The following is a 22,812-nucleotide window of genomic DNA, read 5'->3' as shown; positions in this document are numbered from 1 at the left end:
ACCGATCACTGCACCTGTACACAGCCCATCTGAAATTAGCCCACCCAACTACCTCATCCCTATATTGTTATTTATTTTGCTCTTTTGCACCCCAGTATCTCTATTTGCACATAATCTCTTGCACATCTAGCATTCCAGTGTTAATACTATTGTAATTATTTTGCACTATAGCCTATTCATTGCCTTACCTCCATAACTTGCTACATTTGCACACACTGTATATATATTTTCTGTTGTATTTTTGACTTTATGTTTTTTTACCCCATATGTAACTCTGTGTTGTTTTTATCGCACTGCTTTGCTTTATCTTGGCCAGGTCGCAGTTGTAAATGAGAACTTGTTCTCAACTGGCTTACCTGGTTAAATAAAGATGAAATAAAAAATAAAATAAAATAAAAAATTGTCACGGTTTCGGCCGAGGCTGCCTCTCTTCCTTGTTCGGGCAGGCTTTGGCGTTCGTTGTCTCCGGAATTCTAGCTGCCACCATTGCATGTTTCTATGTTCGTTTGCTTTTGTCTGTTTGTTGTGACACCTGTTATCGTTTAGGTTAATTAGCGTCCTATAAGTTTCTCGTTGTGTTTGTCCAGTGTTGTGTGTGATTGCTTTATTGTCTGTCGTGCGTTACTGGACTTGTTTACTGTATTCGCTCGGTTGAGCTATCTCTCCACTGTGTTGGAGCGTTTTACGCACCTGTGTAGTGCGCCCGTTTGTTTTGTCCGCCTACGTGCGGCGTTTCACCTTCGGGCCAGTTTGTTCATTTTCCCTTGTGGAATTGCACTAAAGTCTTTTGGACTGTACGTCGGTGTCCTGCGCTTGATTCCGCCACTACACCCACCTACAGCATCACTGACAAAATCACACACCTTCAAGAATGGAATCAGCAGGAGCCGCAGCAGCCCAGGCGACGCTGGAGGACAGGGTCCGTGAACAGAGTGACCAGATCCTGCAGATGGGGTCCGCACTGCAGGAGGTGATCACCACCATCCGAGGCTGGGGGACTCCTCCACCGCCATCCTCTCTGCCAGCACCATCGGCAAGTCAGCCCATTCCCGCTCCGGAACCCAGAGGAGTTCGACTATCGCTCCCGAGGGCCTACGATGGGACCGCGGCCGGGTGTCAGAGATTCCTTCTCCAGGTGGAGCTGTACCTGGCCACCGTGCACCCGGCGCCTTCGGGACATGAGAGCGTGTCCGCCCTGATCTCCTGCCTTTCCGGGAAGGCGTTGGAATGGGCCAACGCAGAGTGGAGGAGGATCGACGCGAACACCATCACCTACGACGAGTTCTCCCGCCGCTTCAGGGCGGTGTTCGACCATCCCCCGGAGGGAAAAGCGGCGGGGGAGCGTCTGGTCTTCCTCCGGCAGGGGAAGAGGAGTGCCCAGGTGTTCGCCTTAGAATTCCGTACTCTAGCGGCGGATGCAGGGTGGAATGAGCGGGCTCTCAGCGATCACTACAGATGTAGTCTACGCGAGGACGTCCGTAGGGAGCTGGCCTGTAGGGACACCAGCCTCTCGTTCGACCAGTTGGTCGACATGTCCATCAGGCTGGATAACCTGCTAGCTACCCGCGGATGTTCCGAGGGGGGTCCGTCCATTTCACCCTCCAGCGCCTCCGAGCCGTGCCCCATGGAGCTCGGGGGCGCTGGCGCTAGAGAGAGGAGGGGTCGGCTTACGAGGGGGTCCATCTCCTGCACCAACTGTGGTCGGGGAGGACACACCGCGGCTAGGTGCTGGGGATGGCCTCCTAGGGGAGAGGACGACGGGTCCCGCACTGGGGAGTCCTTCCAGGTGAGTAGGCGCCCCACTCACCCAGAGCTCTCTGTTGCACATTTCTGTATACCTGTGCGTTTCCCACAGGTAGCACCTCATTCCCAACATAAGGCGCTGGTAGATTCAGGCGCGGCTGGGAATTTTGTTGATAAGAAGTTTTGTTTAGCCTTAGGGATCCCCCGTCTCCCTGTTGATGTCCCTTCCCCGTTCATGCCCTAGATAGCCGTCCGTTGGGTGCGGGCTTGATCAGGGAGGTCACTGCGCCACTTAGGATGTGTGCGCAGGGGGGTCATCAGGAGATAATTCAGCTATTTCTGATCGACTCGCCTGCGTATCCGGTGGTGCTGGGCATGCCCTGGTTGAGTACCCATAACCCATCTATTTCATGGCAGGAGAGGGCTCTGATGGAGTGGTCTGCCCAGTGTGCGGGTCGATGTTTGGGCGTTTCCGTAGGGGCTACCTCGGTGGAGAGTCCAAACCAGGTGCCCGCATTGCACGTTCCCCCTGAGTATGGGGATTTGGCTATTGCGTTTAGTAAGTCGAGGGCGACGCAGTTGCCGCCCCATAGCCAGGGAGATTGTGCGATAGACCTCCAGGCAGGAGCTGCGCTCCCACGGAGCCATGTGTATCCTCTGTCTCAGGAGGAGAAGAAAGCTATGGAGACTTACATAGACAAATCTCTGAGACAAGGATACATACGGCCTTCCACTTCCCCTGCGTCCTCGAGTTTCTTTTTTGTGAAGAAAAAGGATGGTGGGTTATGCCCGTGCATCGATTACCGTGGTCTCAATCAGATCACGGTGAAGTACAGTTATCCACTCCCGCTGATTGCGACCATGAAGGAGTCTTTGCATGGGGCGCGTTTCTTCACTAAATTAGATCTCAGGAGCGCGTACAACTTGGTGCGCATCAGGGAGGGCGATGAATGGAAGACAGCCTTTAGTACCACCTCGGGCCATTACGAGTATCTTGTCATGCCATACGGGTTGATGAACGCTCCGTCAGTTTTCCAATCATTCGTGGATGAGATCTTCAGGGACATGCAGGGGCAGGGGGTGGTTGTGTACATAGATGACATTCTCGTGTACTCGCCTACCCGAGTCGAGCATGTGGCCCTGGTGCGCAGAGTGTTGCGGAGGCTGGTGGAGCACGACCTGTATGTTAAGGCAGAGAAGTGTCTGTTTTTCATGGAGTCGGTCTCCTTTTTGGGGTATCAGTTGTCTGCGTCAGGGGTGAAGATGGAGGTAGATCGGGTGTCAGCCGTGCGTAATTGGCAAACACCAACCACTGTGAAGGAGGTGCAGCAGTTTTTGGGGTTTGCGAATTACTACCGGAGGTTTATCCGGGGTTTTGGACAGGTGGCAGCTCCCATCACGTCTCTTTTGAAGGGGGGTCCGATGCGTCTGCAGTGGTCTGCCGAGGCGGACAGGGCATTTGGGAGGCTGAAGGACCTGTTTACCTCGGCCCCGGTGCTGGCGCATCCGGATCCCTCTTTGCCATTTCAGGTAGAGGTGGACGCGTCTGAGGCCGGTATAGGAGCCGTGCTTTCACAACGGTCAGGCGCGCCACCTAAACTCCGCCCCTGTGCTTTTTATTCTAAGAAGCTCAGTCCGGCGGAGCGAAACTATGACGTAGGGGACAGGGAGCTGTTAGCCGTGGTACAGGCCCTAAAGGTGTGGAGGCACTGGCTTGAGGGGGCTCAACACCCTTTCCTCATTTTGACGGACCACCGTAACCTGGAGTACATCCGGGCAGTGAGGAGGCTGAACCCTCGCCAGGCAAGATGGAATATGTTTTTGACCCGGTTTACATTTAAGATCACGTACATCCCTGGGTCACAGAACGGTAAGGCAGATGCGCTGTCTCGGCGGTATGACACGGAGGAGAGGTCCGTGGAGCCCACTCCCATACTGCCGGAGTCGTGTCTGGTGGCACCGGTAGTGTGGGAGGTCGATGCTGAGCTCGAGCGGGCGTTACGCACCGATCCTAGTCCACCGCAATGCCCGGAGGGTCGGAAGTACGTTCCGCTCGAGGTTCGGGATCGATTGATCTATTGGGCTCACACGTCACCCTTCTCTGGACACCCTGGTATCGGCCGGACAGTGCACTGTCTTAGTGCCAAGTACTGGTGGCCCACGTTGGCAAGGGATGTGAGGGTTTATGTTTCCTCCTGCTCGGTGTGCTCCCAGTGTAAGGCGCCTAGACATCTGCCTAGGGGTAAGTTACTACCCCTGCCCGTTCCACAACGACCATGGTCTCACCTCTCGGTGGATTTCCTTACTGACCTTCCTCCTTCACAGGGAAATACCACTATACTGGTCGTTGTGGACCGGTTTTCTAAGGCCTGTCGTCTGCTCCCCATGCCGGGCCTTCCTACTGCCCTGCAAACTGCCGAAGCACTATTCACCCATGTGTTCCGGCACTACGGGGTACCCGAGGATATTGTGTCTGATCGAGGTCCCCAATTTACCTCCAGGGTTTGGAGAGCCTTTATGGAGCGGTTGGGGGTCTCGGTGAGCCTCACCTCGGGTTACCACCCGGAGAGTAATGGGCAGGTGGAACGCGTGAACCAGGATGTGGGTAGGTTTCTTAGAACATACTGCCAGGACCGGCCGGAGGAGTGGGCAAGGTACGTTCCCTGGGCCGAGATGGCCCAGAATTCCCTACGCCATTCCTCCACTAACCTAACCCCTTTTCAATGTGTGTTAGGTTACCAGCCGGTTCTGGCACCTTGGCAGCAGAGCCAGATCGAGGCTCCTGCGGTGGATGAGTGGGTGCGGCGCTCTGAGGAGACATGGAACGCTGCACACGTCCACCTGCAGCGGGCCCTCCGTCGTCATAAGGTGAGCGCCGATCTCCACCGCAGTGAGGGACCGGTGTATGCACCTGGTGATCGAGTCTGGCTCTCTACCAGAAACCTGCCCCTCCGCCTGCCCTGTCGGAAACTGGGTCGGCGGTTTGTAGGGCCATTTAAAGTCCTGAGAAGGTTGAACGAGGTGTGTTACAAATTACAACTACCTGTTGAATATAAAAGTATTAACCCCTCGTTCCATGTGTCTCTTCTCAGGCCGGTGGTAGCTGGCCCACTCCAAGAAAGTGAGATCAGGGAGACTCCTCCGCCCCCATTGGACATCGAGGGGGCACCGGCGTACTCCGTGAGGTCCATCTTGGATTCGAGACGTCGGATGGGGGGTCTCCAATATCTAGTGGAGTGGGAGGGGTACGGTCCAGAGGAACGGTGCTGGGTGCCGAGGAAAGACATTTTGGACCCGTCTCTCCTGACGGAATTCCATCGTGGGCACCCGACGCACCCTGCTCTGCGTCCTCCTGGTCGTCCCCGAGGCACGTCTGGAGCCGCGCGTCAAGGGGGGGTACTGTCACGGTTTCGGCCGAGGCTGCCTCTCTTCCTTGTTCGGGCAGGCTTCGGCGTTCGTTGTCTCCGGAATTCTAGCTGCCACCGTTGCATGTTTCTATGTTCGTTTGCTTTTGTCTGTTTGTTGTGACACCTGTTATCGTTTAGGTTAATTAGCGTCCTATAAGTTTCTCGTTGTGTTTGTCCAGTGTTGTGTGTGATTGCTTTATTGTCTGTCGTGCGTTACTGGACGTGTTTACTGTATTCGCTCGGTTGAGCTATCTCTCCACTGTGTTGGAGCGTTTTACGCACCTGTGTAGTGCGCCCGTTTGTTTTGTCCGCCTACGTGCGGCGTTTCGCCTTCGGGCCAGTTTGTTCATTTTCCCTTGTGGAATTGCACTAAAGTCTTTTGGACTGTACGTCGGTGTCCTGCGCTTGATTCCACCACTACACCAACCTACAGCATCACTGACAAAAATACCGTGGAGGGCTTCTCCCTCTCTCGTTGACGGATGCTGGCTTCCTTTGCTCCCTCTGTCCGGTTCTCCTCTCTTCACTAGATGGACGGTAACTTTAGTGTTTAACCCCTCTGTGTCCAAGGACTGAACTTTTTAATGTTATTTTCGGGGAGCCTCAAGTGACATTTTTTACAACGTTTATTTCTGATAAAATTAGTTCATTGCATCCGCCATGGAGCCCAGTTTCATAATATTACCTTCTGTCCCTGGTTATGAAGTAATTGCCAAAAAACAGGCCTTATTTTAGGGCATTTTTCACCCTACCAGCTCCTATTAGTTCTATTGAGCTCCGTGGCACCGACTCGCCTTCAGAACGTTCTATTCCCAGCCCATTGTTCTGCGTCACAATGCCAGCTTCACTATTGTTATCAATGAGACCTGCCTGCTTTAACCCTGTAGGTTTACCTCTTGTAACTTATTATTAACAAGGTTACGGCTACTTGGTGAGCGCGCACACTGTTCACTTAAATACATGTTGTGGTCACCAATAGTGAGGTGAGACACAGTTTAAGAGGCGATGGCTGGCGGATAGCCATCAAACATTAAACATTTTCTGGTCATGGTTAACCATATTTGTTTTAAGAAAAAAGTGTACAATCTAAATAAAACGCATGTTCCTCTCCTCTTTTTCAAGATGTGGCCGATTTAAACAGCCAGAAGATATTTTTTAATTAAGAAATAACCATTTTTTGGACGACTTGTTGTTTCTAAATGGCTGCTGGGTAATTTGATATGCATCGAAATCTTTGTTCGTAGGCATCAAATTGAGCGAATGCTGCGCAGGTTCACTGAGTTGCAAACCAAATGGGTATAATGGGGTGATTGTTGTCTAATCGGGTGGTCTAGGTAATGGATTTGTAGATCTGACGCAGTTGCTACCTCAGATTATGAGCCTAGCAAGTGTCATGAAGTGTCAGGTCTCCCGAGTGGCGCAGTGGTCTAGAGATCCTGGTTCGAATCCAGGCTCTGTCATAGCCGGCCGCGACAGGGAGACCCATGGGGTCGGCAGGGATGTAGCTTAGTTGGTAGAGCATGGCGTTTGCAACGCCAGGGTTGTGTGGTCGCTTCCCACTGGGGGCCAGTATAAAAAAAATTTTATGCACTCACTAACTGTAAGTCGCTCTGGGTAAGAGTAAATAAATTACTAAAATGTAAATGTATTGAATGAGTTCTGTAGTACCCACATACGGCCACAAATGGAGCAAGAGTGCCATAAACCCATACTGTTTTTTGCCATATAAACCCTAAACCTAACAATCAATCAAATGTATTAATAAAGCCCTTTTTACACCAGCAGATGTCACAAAGTGCTATACAGAAACTATTACCCTACTTATAACCTATTTTAGCCGTAACCCCTAATTCTAGGGTAGGGTAGCCTAGAACACTTTTAGAAACTATTTTAGTAATAATATTATCTTAGTAAATAAAATTATAGTATTAAATAGCGTTTTGATTATTTTGTTGTTATTTTATTATATGTATAATAGCAAGACAGAACACTTGATAAATAAGACACATTTGTTTCATTTTTCAAATGTGTTTTGAATTGGGTGACCTAGTAACCTCGGTGTGAAGGTCCAGCAATTGGCGTGGGGCAGGTTTGAGACTGATCTAATACACTTTATTTCTCAGCTGCCTCACCAATGTCTGTATGTGAATTAATAACTTTTAATAGCTAAATATTTCCAATAGATCGCAGCATAAGACCACGAAGCATCAGTTATAGGCTACAAGCAGCAATATGATTGACATAAAATAGCATGCAACCAAATACTATATGTCCCATGATTTTCTAAAATGGTCACTCATTACTTTAGTTAGCTATATATCTCGTATTAGGCCTGTGATGCTTTTGGAAGAGCAATTAAATAGTAACTATAGCAGGTGTTGAACCCCTGGTAAATAATCACTAGTCAGATGCGCTAACCTCAACCCTAGTATACATGCATTTTTAAATATCTAATACTGCGATTAAACAACCTCGGATTAGATAAGACAAGAGTGTGTCTTCCAGCCCGCCAATGAATTACATCATGCAACCCTCCCAGTTAGCAAATGTACCTCAACATGCCCCTCGTTTGCGCTAGAAGGCAGAGTGCTCGATGCTGGTTGATGAATCTGACAATTAATGTACTAGGAAAATATGTTTTTCTCCACCAGAGGTGACTAAATTAATGTTCAGGCTTGTTGATAATCGTTATAGTAATGAAGTATAATTTCAAAACATGAGCATAAAAACAGCTAATAATAAACATGAATCATCATTATATTATTTCACAGTAATCTGTTAAATGCTTTTTCAGTCGTTCCTCTTGTGTTAGCAGTGTGGAAAGGGACAGTAAAAAGCGTGTGCAGGAGTTTTCCTGTGAGGGGGAGTGGTGGTGTATCCAGGGAGAAAACTAAAATTGATCTTCTGAAATGTCATTCATGGTCTTATGCTGCCATCTATTGGAATTAGTCAGCAACTGCAGTAGTACTGAATAAAGTATATCCTTACTAAAGTAGTAATTACTCAGAATTTCAAAATATGACATTTTCTAGTTAATTTTTCCAGTTAAGACCATAAAATAACCATTTATAGCATAACAAACAATGAAACTGACAGAAACCAAAAACACCATACATTTAGTTAACTATATATATATACATTTACATTTTAGTCATTTAGCAGACGCTCTTATAAAGAGCGACTTACAGTTAGTGAATACATATTTTTTTTATACTGACCCCCGTGGGAATCGAACCCACAACCCTGGCGTTGCAAACGCCATGCTCTATCAACTGAGCTACATCCCTGCCGGCCATTCCCTCCCCTACCCTGGACGACGCTGGGCCAATTGTGCGGCGCCCATGAGTCTCCCGGTCACGGCCGGCTGCGACAGAGCCTGGATTCGAACCAGGATCTCTAGTGGCACAGTTAGCACTGCGATGCAGTGCCTTAGACCACTGCGCCACTCATATATATACTATTTATTTAGATGGGTGACATTATCTGCCAAAGTAACACCACTGTAGATAAAGAAGAGGTCTCCAGTATGTGAACCAAAACATTCAAAGGCCATTTTCTCAAAAGTGAGGTTACAAGTTTACCATCTTTCAAAGCAGAATTACTTTCCAATTGTTCCTCAACTGTAGTGTATGATATACCTTTTTCTAGCTGAGTCTCTACTTTTATCCAATGTCAAAAACACAATTTCAAATGTTGCTACATAAAATCGAGACGGTCGGACACATTTGACTGTGTAAAACCTAGCAGTACTACTTATTTCTCTGAGAGTGAGGCAGATATATATATTATTATTGTGTAAAACCTAGCAGTACTACTTATTTCTCTGAGAGTGAGGGAGATATATATTATTACTGTGTAAAACCTAGCAGTACTACTTATTTCTCTGAGAGTGAGGCAGATATATTATTACTGTGTAAAACCTAGCAGTACTACTTATTTCTCTGAGAGTGAGGCAGATATATATATTATTACTGCGTAAAACATAGCAATACTACTTATTTATCTGAGAGTGAGGCACTTATTTCTCTGAGAGTGAGGCAGATATATTTTTACTGTGTAAAACCTAGCAGTACTACTTATTTCTCTGAGAGTGAGGCAGATATGTAGTATTTAGCAAAAAACATGATTCTTGGTCTCTCTGAAATGAAACCATCAAGTGATAGATTTTAAACAAATACATGTCTGTCATTGAACAACCCCATAGCATGATTAGATAGTGAAAAAACACACCAATCTCTTTCATAATTTCTTGAAACAATAAAAGCAAATTGACCAACATTTCTGAAAATGGATATATAGCGTTTTGGAATGAAACTCTTGTTTCCCCATCTGAGCTCAGAGTAGATGAGAGATGTAATGTTTGTCTCTGTTGTGTTGAAGCCCAATCAAGCAGGAGAGAGCAGCCTCCCCTGTACCCAGCTGTGTGTCCATGAAGAGTGACTGGTCTATGCATCGTCCTATAGGGTTTAGAGAGGGAGACTTTTCTACTGAACAAAGGTAAGAAGAACTCATGGGTCATGGTCAGTGAGTTAAACAACACTGTCTCTAGTCATTTCTCCTCTCCCATTTTCCCATTTATTTTTGTTGTTTTCATAATCCATAGGCTAAACCTTTTTTCCATTTTCATAGTCCTGAACAATATTAAACAAACACTACATTCCGTGTGTGTGTGTGTGTGTGTGTGTGTGTGTGTGTGTGTGTGTGTGTGTGTGTGTGTGTGCACTCCCTGGATGAGGAGATGTAATCTCATGTTTTGTCCACAGAAACCAACAGGAGAGATCAGAGTCAGAGATTCTCAGTGGTCTGTCTTCCCAGAGTCATCAAACAGACCTGGCCTCCATATTCAGTGTATGTGGTCCTGTTATGTACATTTGTTTTTGTTTACCTCAAGTAAAGTTGATCTGTCAATCATTCATTCATGTGTTAATGAGAAAGCATTTCTTCTCTTGCTTGACTGATTTACTTTATTTATTTCAGTTGCTTGAAGAGAATATTATGACATTTGTGAAGAACGAGCTGAAGATGTTCAAGAGGATTCTTAGTCCAGAACTCCCAGAAGGCTTTGAGAGTCAGAAGCAGGATAAGGAAGTGGTGGATGCTGAAGATGAGAAGCAGGAGAGCAGTGCCAGAGAGGGGGCTCTGAAGATCACACTGCACGTCCTGAGGAAAATGAACCAGAAGGAGCTTGCTGACACACTGGAGAAAAGTAAGAGCTGTCTGCCTCATATTGAATGCTGTTTTAGAACATTTAAAATATGTAGCTAAAGTAGCTGTGTAACTCAATGATATTGTAGCAGCCTTAACACTACACCTAGTGACCTCATCAAGTAGAAGCAGGGATGTGTTGTGGTGATTCATTTGGACAGAGAGAGAGAGAGTTAATAATACCATCAATAATGATATAAATCAGCCTTAACACAATTCATTATACCATCAATAATACCAATAATAATATAATCAGTCACACCAGTGTGTAATGCATCATGAAAACATGTACACATTTATACAGTCAGTTAAGCGAAGAAATTATTATAATAAAAAAAATTATAACAGTCCTAGAATACTGTAGGGATTAAAACAGACGTAATATTAATATCCTCTGTGTTATTTCTTCATTCAGATGAGCTTGCTGTGATTTGCCAACGTGAACTCAAATCTAATCTAAAGAAGAAGTTTCAATGTGCATTTGAGGGGATCGCTAAACAAGGAAACCCAACACTTCTCAATAAGATCTACACAGAGCTCTACATCACAGAGGGTGGAACAGGAGAGGTCAATAATGAACATGAGCTGAGACAGATTGAGACAACAACCAGGAAACAAGCAAGACCAGAGACTGCACTCAAATGTAACGACATCTTCAAACCCTTAACTGGACAAGACAAACTTATCAGAACTGTGCTGACAAAGGGAGTCGCTGGCATTGGAAAAACAGTCTCTGTGCAGAAGTTCATTCTGGACTGGGCTGAAGGAAAAGCAAATCAGGATGTCCAATTTGTATTTTCATTCCATTTTCGGGAGCTGAATTTGATGAAAATGGAAAAACACACTTTCATTGAACTTCTCAATCACTTCTCAATGGAAACCAAAGAATCAAGAATCTCCAACTACGACAAGTACAAAGTTCTGTTCATCTTTGATGGTCTGGATGAGTGCCGACTGCCCCTAGACTTCCAGAAGAACAAGATCTGTTGTGACATCACAGAGTCAACCTCAGTGGATGCTCTGCTGACAAATCTCATCAAGGGAAATCTGCTTCCCTCTGCTCTCCTCTGGTTAACTACCCGACCTGCTGCAGCCAATCAGATCCCTTCAGGGTGTGTTGACCAGGTGACAGAGGTACGAGGGTTCAATGATCCACAGAAGGAGGAGTACTTCAGGAAGAGGTTCAGTGATGAGGACCTGGCCAGCAGAATCATCTCACACATAAAGACATCAAGGAGCCTCCACATCATGTGCCACATTCCAGTATTCTGTTGGATTTCTGCAACAGTCCTTGAACACATGTTGAGTACAGACAAGAGAGAAGAGATGCCCAAGACTCTGACTGAGATGTACACACACCTTGTGGAGTTTCATACCAAACAGAAGAATGAAAAGTATCTTGGGAAAGAAGAGACAGGTCCCCACTGGAATAAAGAGAGCATTCTGTCACTGGGAAAACTGGCTTTTCAACAGCTTGTGAATGGCAATCTGATTTTCTATGAAGAAGACCTGAAAGAGGCTGGCATTGATGTCAATGAAGCCTCAGTGTACTCAGGATTGTGCACACAGCTCTTTAAAGAGGAATGTGGGCTGTACCAGGACAAGGTGTACTGCTTCGTGCATCTGAGCATTCAGGAGTTTCTGGCTGCTGTATATGTGTTCCTCTCATTCATCAACAACAATGAGAATCTAATGGCTAAACCTCAATCAACCAGGAACTTTTTTGCAATGTTCAGAGACAAGCCTGAAGTTACTGTCTACAAGAGTGCGGTGGATAAAGCCTTACAAAGTGAGACGGGAAACCTGGACCTGTTCCTCCGCTTCCTTTTGGGCCTCTCACTGGAGTCCAATCAGAAGCACTTACGAGGTCTACTGGCAAAGACAAGAAGCAGCTCGCAGAGCCATGAAGAAACAGTCAAGTACATCAAGGAGAAGATCAGGGAGAATCCCTCTCCAGAGAGGTGCATCAATCTGTTCCACTGTCTGAATGAACTGAATGACCATTCTCTAGTGGAAGAAATCCAAAGCTACCTGAGATTAGGAAGTCTCTCAGAAGCCAAAATGTCACCTGGACATTGGTCAGCTCTGGCCTTTGTGTTGCTGACTTCAGAAAAGGAGCTGGATGTGTTTGACCTGAAGAAATACTCCAGATCAGAGGAAGGTCTTCTGAGGCTGCTGACAGTGGTCAAAGTCTCCAGAGCTGTTCTGTGAGTAAATACAAGTATATTTAAGTATTAATCATTAGTTTAGAGAAAAATATATATTATAGTATGTATATAATATTATATTGAAAAACATATTGAATCACTGCATTGATGTTCACATTAGTATAACAATATGACCATACAATTCTAGGAGACAGAAGATGAATCTATATGTGGTTTGAGAGACTAAACCAAATGCTACTCTGTTAAATTAACAGTGTGTTTGTGAAATCATGATGATCTCTTTGTCAGGCTGTCAGGCTGTGGAGTCACAGAGAACGGCTGTGCTTCTCTGGTCTCAGCTCTGAAGTCAAACCCATCACACCTGAGAGAGCTGGATCTGAGTAACAATGACATGAAGGATTCAGGAGTGAAGCTGCTCTCTGCTGGACTGGGGATCCCCACTGTAAACTGGAGACTCTGAGGTCAGTATTGCCGTATCACTCAATGAACACACACACACTGGACACACACACACACACAGGACACACATACTATACACACACACACTGGACATACACACACTGGACACACACTCATTGGACAACACACACATATTTGTAAAAATAAAGAAAAACCCTTGAATGAGTAGGTGTGTCACTGGACACACACACAAACACACACTGGACACACACACACACACACACACACACACACACAAGGATTAATTTATTAGTGTTTAGAAACATGTTATCTACTGTTAATAATGATACATTCATTCATTTATATACAGTACCAGTCAAAAGTTTGGACACACCTACTCATTCAAGGGTTTGTCTTTATTTTTACTATTTTTTACATTGTAGAATAATAGTGAAGACATCAAAACTATGAAATAACAAATATATTTTATATTTGAAAATCTTCAAATAGCCACCCTTTGCCTTTAAGACAGCTTTGCACACTCTTGGCATTTTCTCAACCAGCTTCACCTGGAATGCTTTTCCAACAGTCTTGAAGGAGTTCCCACATATGCTGAGCACTTGTTGGCTGCTTTCCCTTCACTCTGCGATCCAACTCATCCCAAACCATCTCAATTGGGTTGAGGTTGGGTGATTGTGGAGGCCAGGTCATCTGATGCAGCACTCAATCACTCTCCTTCTTGGTCAAATAGAGGTGTGTTGAGTCATTGTCCTGTTAAAAAAACAAATGATAGTGCCACTAAGCCTAAACCAGATGGGATGAAGTGACGCTGCAGAATGCTGTGGTAGCCATGCTGGTTAAATTCTAAATAAATCACAGACAGTGTCACCAGCAAAGCACCCCCACACCATAACACCTCCTCATCCATGCTTTACGGTGGGAACTACACATGCCGAGATCATCCGTTCACCCACACCGCTTCTCAAAAAGACACAGCGGTTGGAACCAACAATCTCAAATTTGGACTCTAGACCAAAGGACAAATGTCCACTGGTGTAATGTCCATTGCTCGTGTTTCTTGGCTCAAGCAGGTCTCTTCTTCTTATTGGTGTCCTTTAGTAGTGGTTTCTTTGCAGCAATTCGACCATGAAGGCCTGATTCACATAGTCTCCTCTGAACAGCTGATGTTGTGATGTGTCTGTGACTTGAACTCTGTGAAGCATTTGTTTGGGCTGCAATTTCTGAGGCTGGTAACTTTGGGTCTTCCATTCCTGTGGTGGTCCTAATGAGAGCCAGTTTCATCATATCGCTTGATGGTTTTTGTGACTGCACTTGTTCTTAAAGTTCTTAAAATGTTCCGGATTGACTGACCTTCATGTCTTAAAGTAATGATGGACTGATGTTTCTCTTTGCTTATTTGAGCTGTTCTTGCCATAATATGGACTTGGTCTTTTTCCAAATAGGGCTATCTTCTGTATACCCCCCTACCTTGTCACAGCACAACTGATTGGTTCAACCACATTGAGAAGGAAAGAGATTCCACAAATTAACTTTTAAGAAGGCACACCAGTTAATTGAAATGCATTCCAGGTGACTACCTCATGAAGCTGGTTGAGAGAATGCCAAGAGTGTGCAAAGCTGTCATCAAGGCAAAGGGTGGCTATTTGAAGAATCTAAAATATAACATTTATTTTAATTTGTTTAACACTTCTTTGGTTACTACATGATTCCATATGTGTTATTTCATAGTTCTAATGTATTCACTATCATTCTACAATGTAAAAATTTGTTTTTTTGTTGTTTTTTTACAAATTTGAATGAGTAGGTGTGTTCAAACTTTTGACTGATAGTGTATATATACATATATTAATAGATATGGCAGGTTTCAGGACTCTGATGTATCTGAATAATATTTTTAAATATATTATCACCACCAAAGAATAGCAGTGTGGTTTTAATATGATTTTACTCTTGCAGGCTGTCAGGCTGTCTAGTCACAGAGGAAGGCTGTGCTTCTCTGGTCTCAGCTCTGAAGTCAAAACCCTCACACCTGAGAGAGCTGGATCTGAGTAACAATGACCTGAAGGATTCAGGAGTGAAGCTGCTCTCTGCTGGACTGGGGAATCCCCACTGTAAACTGGAGACTCTGAGGTCAGTATTCCTGTAGTTGGTCAACAAGTGATAACTGTTCACCAGATCCACATGTGTTTACCAGGCACACATAGTCCACACCATATGTGTTTGGACAGTGAAGCTTACAGTTTTACATTTGGTTCTATGCTCCATCATTTTGGATTTGAGATAAAACGTTTCATATTAGGTGACATTACAGAATGTCACCTTTTATTTGAGGTTAATGGTGAGAGGTTAGCATGTTTTGTTGTAGCCTCTGTAACTTTCTCATTCATTATTATTCATGATTCATTCATTATTTTTCTTAATCATGGCATCATCAGGATTAATTTAGTAGTGTTTAGAAACATGTTATCTACTCACTTAGAAGATTAATCCAGTCATCATCCACCATTCAGTTACTATCGGGCAAAACATAACCCAAAACACAACCAAAATAAACTGCAAATGCAACCAACGAGTTTGGAGCCAACTACGAAACATTTGACTACTTTAATACACTATAAGTTAATTGGTCAGAATTCTTATGACTTCTTCAAATAGGGGGACTAGATACATAAAGTGCTTTCATTTCTAAACGGTGAAACAGATATGTATTAAAATACCCTCAAATAAAAGGTGACATTATATACTGTCACCTCATATGAAACATTTGATCTCAAATCCAAAATGCTGGAGTATAGAGCCACATTTAAAATGTTAGCTTTACTGTCAAAATAGATATGGTGTGGACTGTATACTCAATACAATCTAAATATGATACCTCACTGTCTGTCTTTTGACTGATACTGCTTTTTAAACTAGTCTGGTCAGTCTACTCAAATATTCGTACTATATATGTTTCTATCTACAAGCAATACTTTGATAATTAGTCATTTCTAATAATGAAACATTCATTAATTTATGAATAGATATGGCAGGTTTCAGGACACTGATATATCTGAATATGTTGAGAAAATATATTGCCACTATTTTCACCACCAAAGAATAGCAGTGTGGTTTTAAAATGATTTGACTCTTTGCAGGCTGTCAGGCTGTCTAGTCACAGAGGAAGGCTGTGCTTCTCTGGTCTCAGCTCTGAAGTCAAACCCTTCACACATGAGAGAGCTGGACCTGAGTAACAATGACCTGAAGGATTCAGGAGTGAAGCTGCTCTCTGCAGGACTGGGGAATCCCCACTGTAAACTGGAGACTCTGAGGTCAGTATTCCTATAGTTGGTCAACAAGTGATAACTGTTCACCAGATCCACATGTGTTTACCAGGCACACATAGTCCACACCATATGTGTTTGGACAGTGAAGCTTACAGTTTTACATTTGGTTCTATGCTCCATCATTTTGGATTTGAGATAAAACGTTTCATATTAGGTGACATTACAGAATGTCACCTTTTATTTGAGGTTAATGGTGAGAGGTTAGCATGTTTTGTTGTAGCCTCTGTAACTCTCTCACTCATTATTATTCATGATTCATTCATTATTTTTCTTAATCATGGCATCATTAGGATTAATTTAGTAGTGTTTAGAAACATGTTATCTACTCACTTAGACAGAAAATTACTCCAGTCATCATCCACCATTCAGTTACTATTGGGCAAAACATAACCCAAAACACAACCAAAACCAACTGCAAATGCAACCAACGAGTTTGGAACCAACTACGAAACTTTGGACTACTTTAATACACTATAAGTTAATTGGTCAGAATACTTATGACTTCTTCAAATAGGGGGACTAGATACATAAAGTGCTTTCATTTCTAAACGGTGAAACAGATATGTATTAAAATACCCTAAAAAAAAAGGTGACATTATATATTGTCACCTCATATGAAACATTTGATCTCAAATCCAAAATGCTGGAGTATAGAGCCACATTTAAAATGTTATCTTTGTCAAAATAGATATGGTGTGGACTGTATACTCAATACAATCTAAATCTGATACCTCACTGTCTGTCTTTTGACTGATACTGCTTTTTAAACTGCTCTGGTCAGTCTACTCAAATATTCGTACTATACATGTTTCTATCTACAAGCAATACTTTGATAATTAGTCATTTCTACTAATGAAACATTCATTAATTAATGAATAGATATGGCAGGTTTCAGGACACTGATATATCTGAATATGTTGAGAAAATATATTGCCACTATTTTCACCACCAAAGAATAGCAGTGTGGTTTTAAAATGATTTGACTCTTTACAGGCTGTCAGGCTGTCTAGTCACAGAGGAAGGCTGTGCTTCTCTGGTCTCAGCTCTGAAGTCAAACCCCTCACACCTGAGAGAGCTGGACCTGAGTAACAATGACCTGAAGGATTCAGGAGTGAAGCTGCTCTCTGCTGGACTGGGGAATCCCCACTGTAAACTGGAGACTCTGAGGTCAGTATTCCTGTAGTTGGTCAACAAGTGATAATTGTTCACCAGATCCACATGTGTTTACCAGGCACACATAGTCCACACCATATGTGTTTGGACAATGAAGCTTACAGTTTTAAATTTGGTTTTTAGATACAATGTTTCATATTTGTCACGCCCTGGCTCTGGGGACACTTGTATGTTGAGCCAGGGTGTGCATTTCATTTGTTTATCGAGTATGTGTATTTCTATGTTGGCCTGAGTTGCTCCCAATCAGAGGCAACGAGTGTCAGCTGTCGTTGGTTGTCTCTGATTGGGAGCCATATTTAAACTGTCGGTTTCCCATTTGTGTTTGTGGGATCTTGTTTCTAGTCTGTTTATGGTAGACCGTGTACTGGCACGTATCGTTTGTTGTTTTGATCGTGTCTCGTAATAAAGAGTATGTTTGCCTGCAACGCTGCGCCTTGGTCCTCATCTGTTCATGACGATCGTGACAATATTATGCAACAGTACAGAATGTCACCTTTTATTTAAAGATTTTCATACATATACAGGTAGGGAAAAAAGTATTTGATCCCCTGCTGATTTTGTACATTTGCCCACTGACAAAGAAGTGATCAGTCTATAATTTTAATGGTAGGTTTATTTGAACAGTGAGAGACAGAATAACAACAAAAAAATCCAGAAAAACGCATGTCAAAAATGTTATAAATTGATTTGCATTTTAATGAGGGAAATAAGTATTTGACCCCCTCTCAATCAGAAAGATTTCTGGCTCCCAGGTGTCTTTTATACACATAACGAGCTGAGATTATGAGCACACTCTTAAAGGGAGTTCTCCTAATCTCAGCTTGTCACCTGTATAAAAGACACCTGTCCACAGAAGCAATCAATCAATCAGATTCCAAACTCTCCACCATGGCCAAGACCAAAGAGCTCTCCAAGGATGTCAGGGACAAGATTGTAGACCTACACAAGGCTGGAATGGGCTACAAGACCATCGCCAAGCAGCATGGTAAGAAGGTGACAACAGTTGGTGCGATTATTCGCAAATGGAAGAAACACAAAATAACTGTCAATCTCCCTCGGCCTGGGGCTCCATGCAAGTTCTCACCTCGTGGAGTTGCAATGATCATGAGAATGGTGAGGAATCAGCCCAGAACTACACGGGAGGATCTTGTCAATGATCTCAAGGCAGCTGGGACCATAGTCACCAAGAAAACAATTGGTAACACACTACGCCGTGAAGGACTGAAATCCTGCAGCGCCCGCAAGGTCCCCCTGCTCAAGAAAGCACATATACATGGCCGTCTGAAGTTTGCCAATGAACATCTGAATGATTCAGAGGAGAACTGGGTGAAAGTGTTGTGGTCAGATGAGACCAAAATCGAGCTCTTTGGCATCAACTCAACTCGCCGTGTTTGGAGGAGGAGGAATGCTGCCTATGACCCCAAGAACACCATCCCCACCATCAAACATGGAGGTGGAAACATTATGCTTTGGGGGTGTTTTTCTGCTAAGGGGACAGGATAACTTCACCGCATCAAAGGGACGATGGACGGGGCCAAATACCGTCAAATCTTGAGTGAGAACCTCCTTCCCTCAGCCAGGGCATTGAAAATGGGTCGTGGATGGGTATTCCAGCATGATAATGACCCAAAAGACACGGCCAAGGAAACAAAGGAGTGGCTCATGAAGAAGCACATTAAGGTCCTGGAGTGGCCTAGCCAGTCTCCAGACCTTAATCCTATAGAAAATCTGTGGAGGGAGCTGAAGGTTCGAGTTACCAAACGTCATCCTCGAAACCTTAATGACTTGGAGAAGATCTGCAAAGAGGAGTGGGACAAAATCCCTCCTGATATGTGTGCAAACCTGGTGGCCAACTACAAGAAACGTCTGACCTCTGTGATTGCCAACAAGGGTTTTGCCACCAAGTACTAAGTCATGTTTTGCAGAGGGGTCAAATACTTATTTCCCGCATTAAAATGCAAATCAATTTATAACATTTTTGACATGTGTTTTTCAGGATTTTTTTGTTGTTATTCTGTCTCTCACTGTTCAAATAAACCTACCATTAAAATGATAGACTGATCATGTCTTTGTCAGTGGGCAAACGTACAAAATCAGAAGGGGATCAAATACTTTTTTCCCTCACTGTATATTTTACCGTTTAGAAATGAAAGTACTTTATTATGTAGTTCTCCCATTTGAAAAAGTCATAATTATTTAGACAAATTAATTTAGTCAAAAGTTTTGTATTTGGTCCCATATTCCTTACCTGCAGTGATTACATCAAGCTTGTGATTCTATAAACTTGTTGAATACATTTGCAGTTTGTCTTGGTTGTGTTTTAGATTATATTTTTCCTAATAGAAACTGAATGGTGAATAATGTCCTATCATTTTGGAGTCACTTCACTTGTATTGTCAGTAAGAATAGAAGATGTTTCTGAACACTTCTACATTCATGTGGATGCTACCGTGATTATGAATAATCATGAATGAATCGTGAATGATGATGAATGAGAAAGTTACAGAGGAACAAGGATCATACCTCCTCTGTTATAGGGGGACTAGATACATAAAGTGCTTTCATTTCTAAATGGTGAAACAGATATGTATGAAAATACCCTCAAATAAAAGATGACATTATATACTGTCACCTCATATGAAACATGTGATCTGAAATCCAAAATGTTGGAGTATAGAGACACATTTAAAATGTTATCTTCACTGTCAAACTAAATATGGTGTGGACTGTATACTCAATACAATCTAAATATAAAACATCACTGTCTGTCTTTTGACTGATACTGCTTTTTAAACTGCTCTGGTCAGTCTACTCAAATATTTGTCATATGCATTTTTCTATCTACAAGCAATACTTTGATAATTTGTCATTTCCAATAATGAAACATTCATTTATGAATAGATATGGCAGGTTTCAGGACGCTGATATATCTGAATATGTTGAAAAAAATATACTGCCACTATTTTCACCACCAAAGAATAGCAGTGTGGTTTTAATATGATTTGACTCTTTACAGGCTGTCAGGCTGTCTAGTCACAGAGGAAGGCTGTGCTTCTCTGGTCTCAGCTCTGAAGTCAAACCCCTCACACCTGAGAGAGCTGGATCTGAGTAACAATGACCTGAAGGATTCAGGAGTGAAGCTGCTCTCTGCTGGACTGGGGAATCCCCACTGTAAACTGGAGACTCTGAGGTCAGTATTCCTGTAGTTGGTCAACAAGTGATAACTGTTCACCAGATCCACATGTGTTTACAAGGCACACATAGTCCACACCATATGTGTTTGGACAGTGAAGTTTACAGTTTTAAATTTGGTGCTATGCTCCTGCATTTTGGATTTGAGATCAAATGTTTCATATGAGGTGACAGTATGTAATGTCACCTTTTATTTGAGGTTTTTCATACATATCTGTGTTAAAGTTTAGAAATGAAAGCACTTTATGTATCTATTTCTCCCATTTGAAAAAGTCTTCATAATTTGGACTACTTAAAGTAGTCTTAAGTTTAGTATTTGGTCCGATATTCTTTGCCTGCAGTGATTACATCAAGCTTGTGATTCTACAAACGTATTGAATGCATTTGCAGTTTGTCTTGGTTGTGTTTTGGATGATGTATTTCCCAATACAAACTGAATGGTGAATAATGTCCTGTCATTTTGGAGTCACTTCACTTGTATTGTCAGTAAGAATAGAAGATGTTTCTGAACACTTCTACATTCATGTGGACGCTACCGTGATTATGAATAATCATGAATGAATCGTGAATGATGATGAATGAGAAAGTTACAGAGGAACAAGGATCATACCTCCTCTGTTATTGGTAATGGTGAGAGGTTAGCATGTTTTGTTGTAGCCTCTGTAACTTTCTCACTCATTATTTTTCATGATTCATTCATGATTTTTCTTAATCATGTCATCATCAGGATTAATTTAGTAGTGTTTAGAAACATGTTATCTACTCACTTAGACAGAAAATTACTCCAGTTATCATCCACCATTCAGTTACTATCGGGCAAAACATAACCCAAAACACAACCAAAACAAACTGCAAATGCAACCAACGAGTTTGAGTCACAAGCTTGATGTAGTCATTGTGTTCAAGGAATATCGGACCAAATACTAAATTTTTGACTACTTTAAAACACTATGAGTGAATTTATCAAAATACTTATGACTTCTTCAAAAGTGGGGGACTAGATACATAAAGTGCTTTCATTTCTAAACGGTGAAACAGATATGTATGAAATTACCCTCAAATAAAAGGTGACATTATATACTGTCACCTCATATGAAACATTTGATCTCAAATCCAAAATGCTGGAGTATAGAACCACATTTAAAATGTTAGCTTTACTGTGAAAATAGATATGGTATGGACTGTATACTCAATACAATCTAAATCTGATACCTCACTGTCTGTCTTTTGACTGATACTGCTTTTTAAACTGGTCTGGTCAGTCTACTCAAATATTTGTACTATACATTTTTCTCTCTACAATCAATATATGATCATTTCTAATAATGAAACATTCATTAATTTATGAATAGATATGGCAGGTTTCAGGACACTGATATATCAGAATATGTTTAAAAAATATATTGCCACTATTTTCACAACCAAAGAATAGCAGTGTGGTTTTAATATGATTTGACTCTTTACAGGCTGTCAGGCTGTCTAGTCACAGAGGAAGGCTGTGCTTCTCTGGTCTCAGCTCTGAGGTCAAACCCCTCACACCTGAGAGAGCTGGATCTGAGTAACAATGACCTGAAGGATTCAGGAGTGAAGCTGCTCTCTGCTGGACTGGGGAATCCCCACTGTAAACTGGAGACTCTGAGGTCAGTATTCCTGTAGTTGGTCAACAAGTGATAACTGTTCACCAGATCCACATGTGTTTACCAGGCACAAATAGTCCACACCATATGTGTTTGGACAGTGAAGCTTATAGTTTTACATTTTGTGCTATGCTCCATCATTTTGGATTTGAGATAGAATGTTTCATATTAGGTGACAGTATATAAGGTCACCTTTTATTTGAGGATATTTTCATACATATCTGTGTTACTGTTTAGAAATGAAAGCACTTTATGTATCTAGTTCTCCCATTTGAAAAAGTCATAATAATTTGGACATATTCACTTATATTGTATTAAAGTAGTCATAAGTTTAGTATTTGGTCCAATATTCTTTGCCTGCAGTGATTACATCAAGCTTGTGATTCTACAAACTTGTTGAATGGATTTGCAGTTTGACTTGGTTGTGTTTTGGATGATGTTTTTCCCAATAGATTCTGAATGGTGAATAATGTCCTGCCATTTTGGAGTCACTTCACTTGTATTGTCAGTAAGAATAGAAGATGTTTCTGAACACTTATAC

General features: G+C 42.9%; 3 protein-coding genes across 3 annotated transcripts in view; 2 read left to right on the top strand and 1 right to left on the bottom strand.

Moving 5' to 3' along the window:
• LOC311140501 (NACHT, LRR and PYD domains-containing protein 3-like) overlaps positions 1 to 15,089 on the top strand; it is a gene marked incomplete at its 3' end in the record, with an annotated part of 313,326 nt that extends 298,237 nt beyond the window's left edge. Inside the window, exon 6 of the mRNA XM_084175585.1 lies at positions 14,900 to 15,089. Coding sequence (XP_084031711.1) covers positions 14,900 to 15,089 — 190 coding nt within the window. The remainder of the gene's footprint in view (positions 1 to 14,899) is intronic.
• LOC311141812 (uncharacterized protein) overlaps positions 1 to 22,812 on the bottom strand; it is a 410,899-nt gene that overhangs the window by 254,857 nt on the left and 133,230 nt on the right. The window lies entirely within an intron of this gene.
• LOC311098702 (NLR family CARD domain-containing protein 3-like) lies at positions 10,634 to 14,472 on the top strand (the record flags this gene model as incomplete). Its single annotated transcript, XM_084139239.1, has 3 exons — positions 10,634 to 10,643; positions 10,732 to 12,433; positions 14,421 to 14,472. The coding sequence occupies 3 exons, from the start codon at positions 10,634 to 10,636 to the stop codon at positions 14,470 to 14,472; spliced, it is 1,764 nt and encodes a 587-aa protein (XP_083995365.1).

This window comes from Coregonus lavaretus, assembly GCF_964263955.1.
Source record: "Coregonus lavaretus genome assembly, chromosome: 2".
In the NCBI taxonomy this organism is placed as follows: domain Eukaryota; kingdom Metazoa; phylum Chordata; class Actinopteri; order Salmoniformes; family Salmonidae; genus Coregonus; species Coregonus lavaretus.
This window is presented reverse-complemented; position numbering and strand designations above follow the sequence as displayed.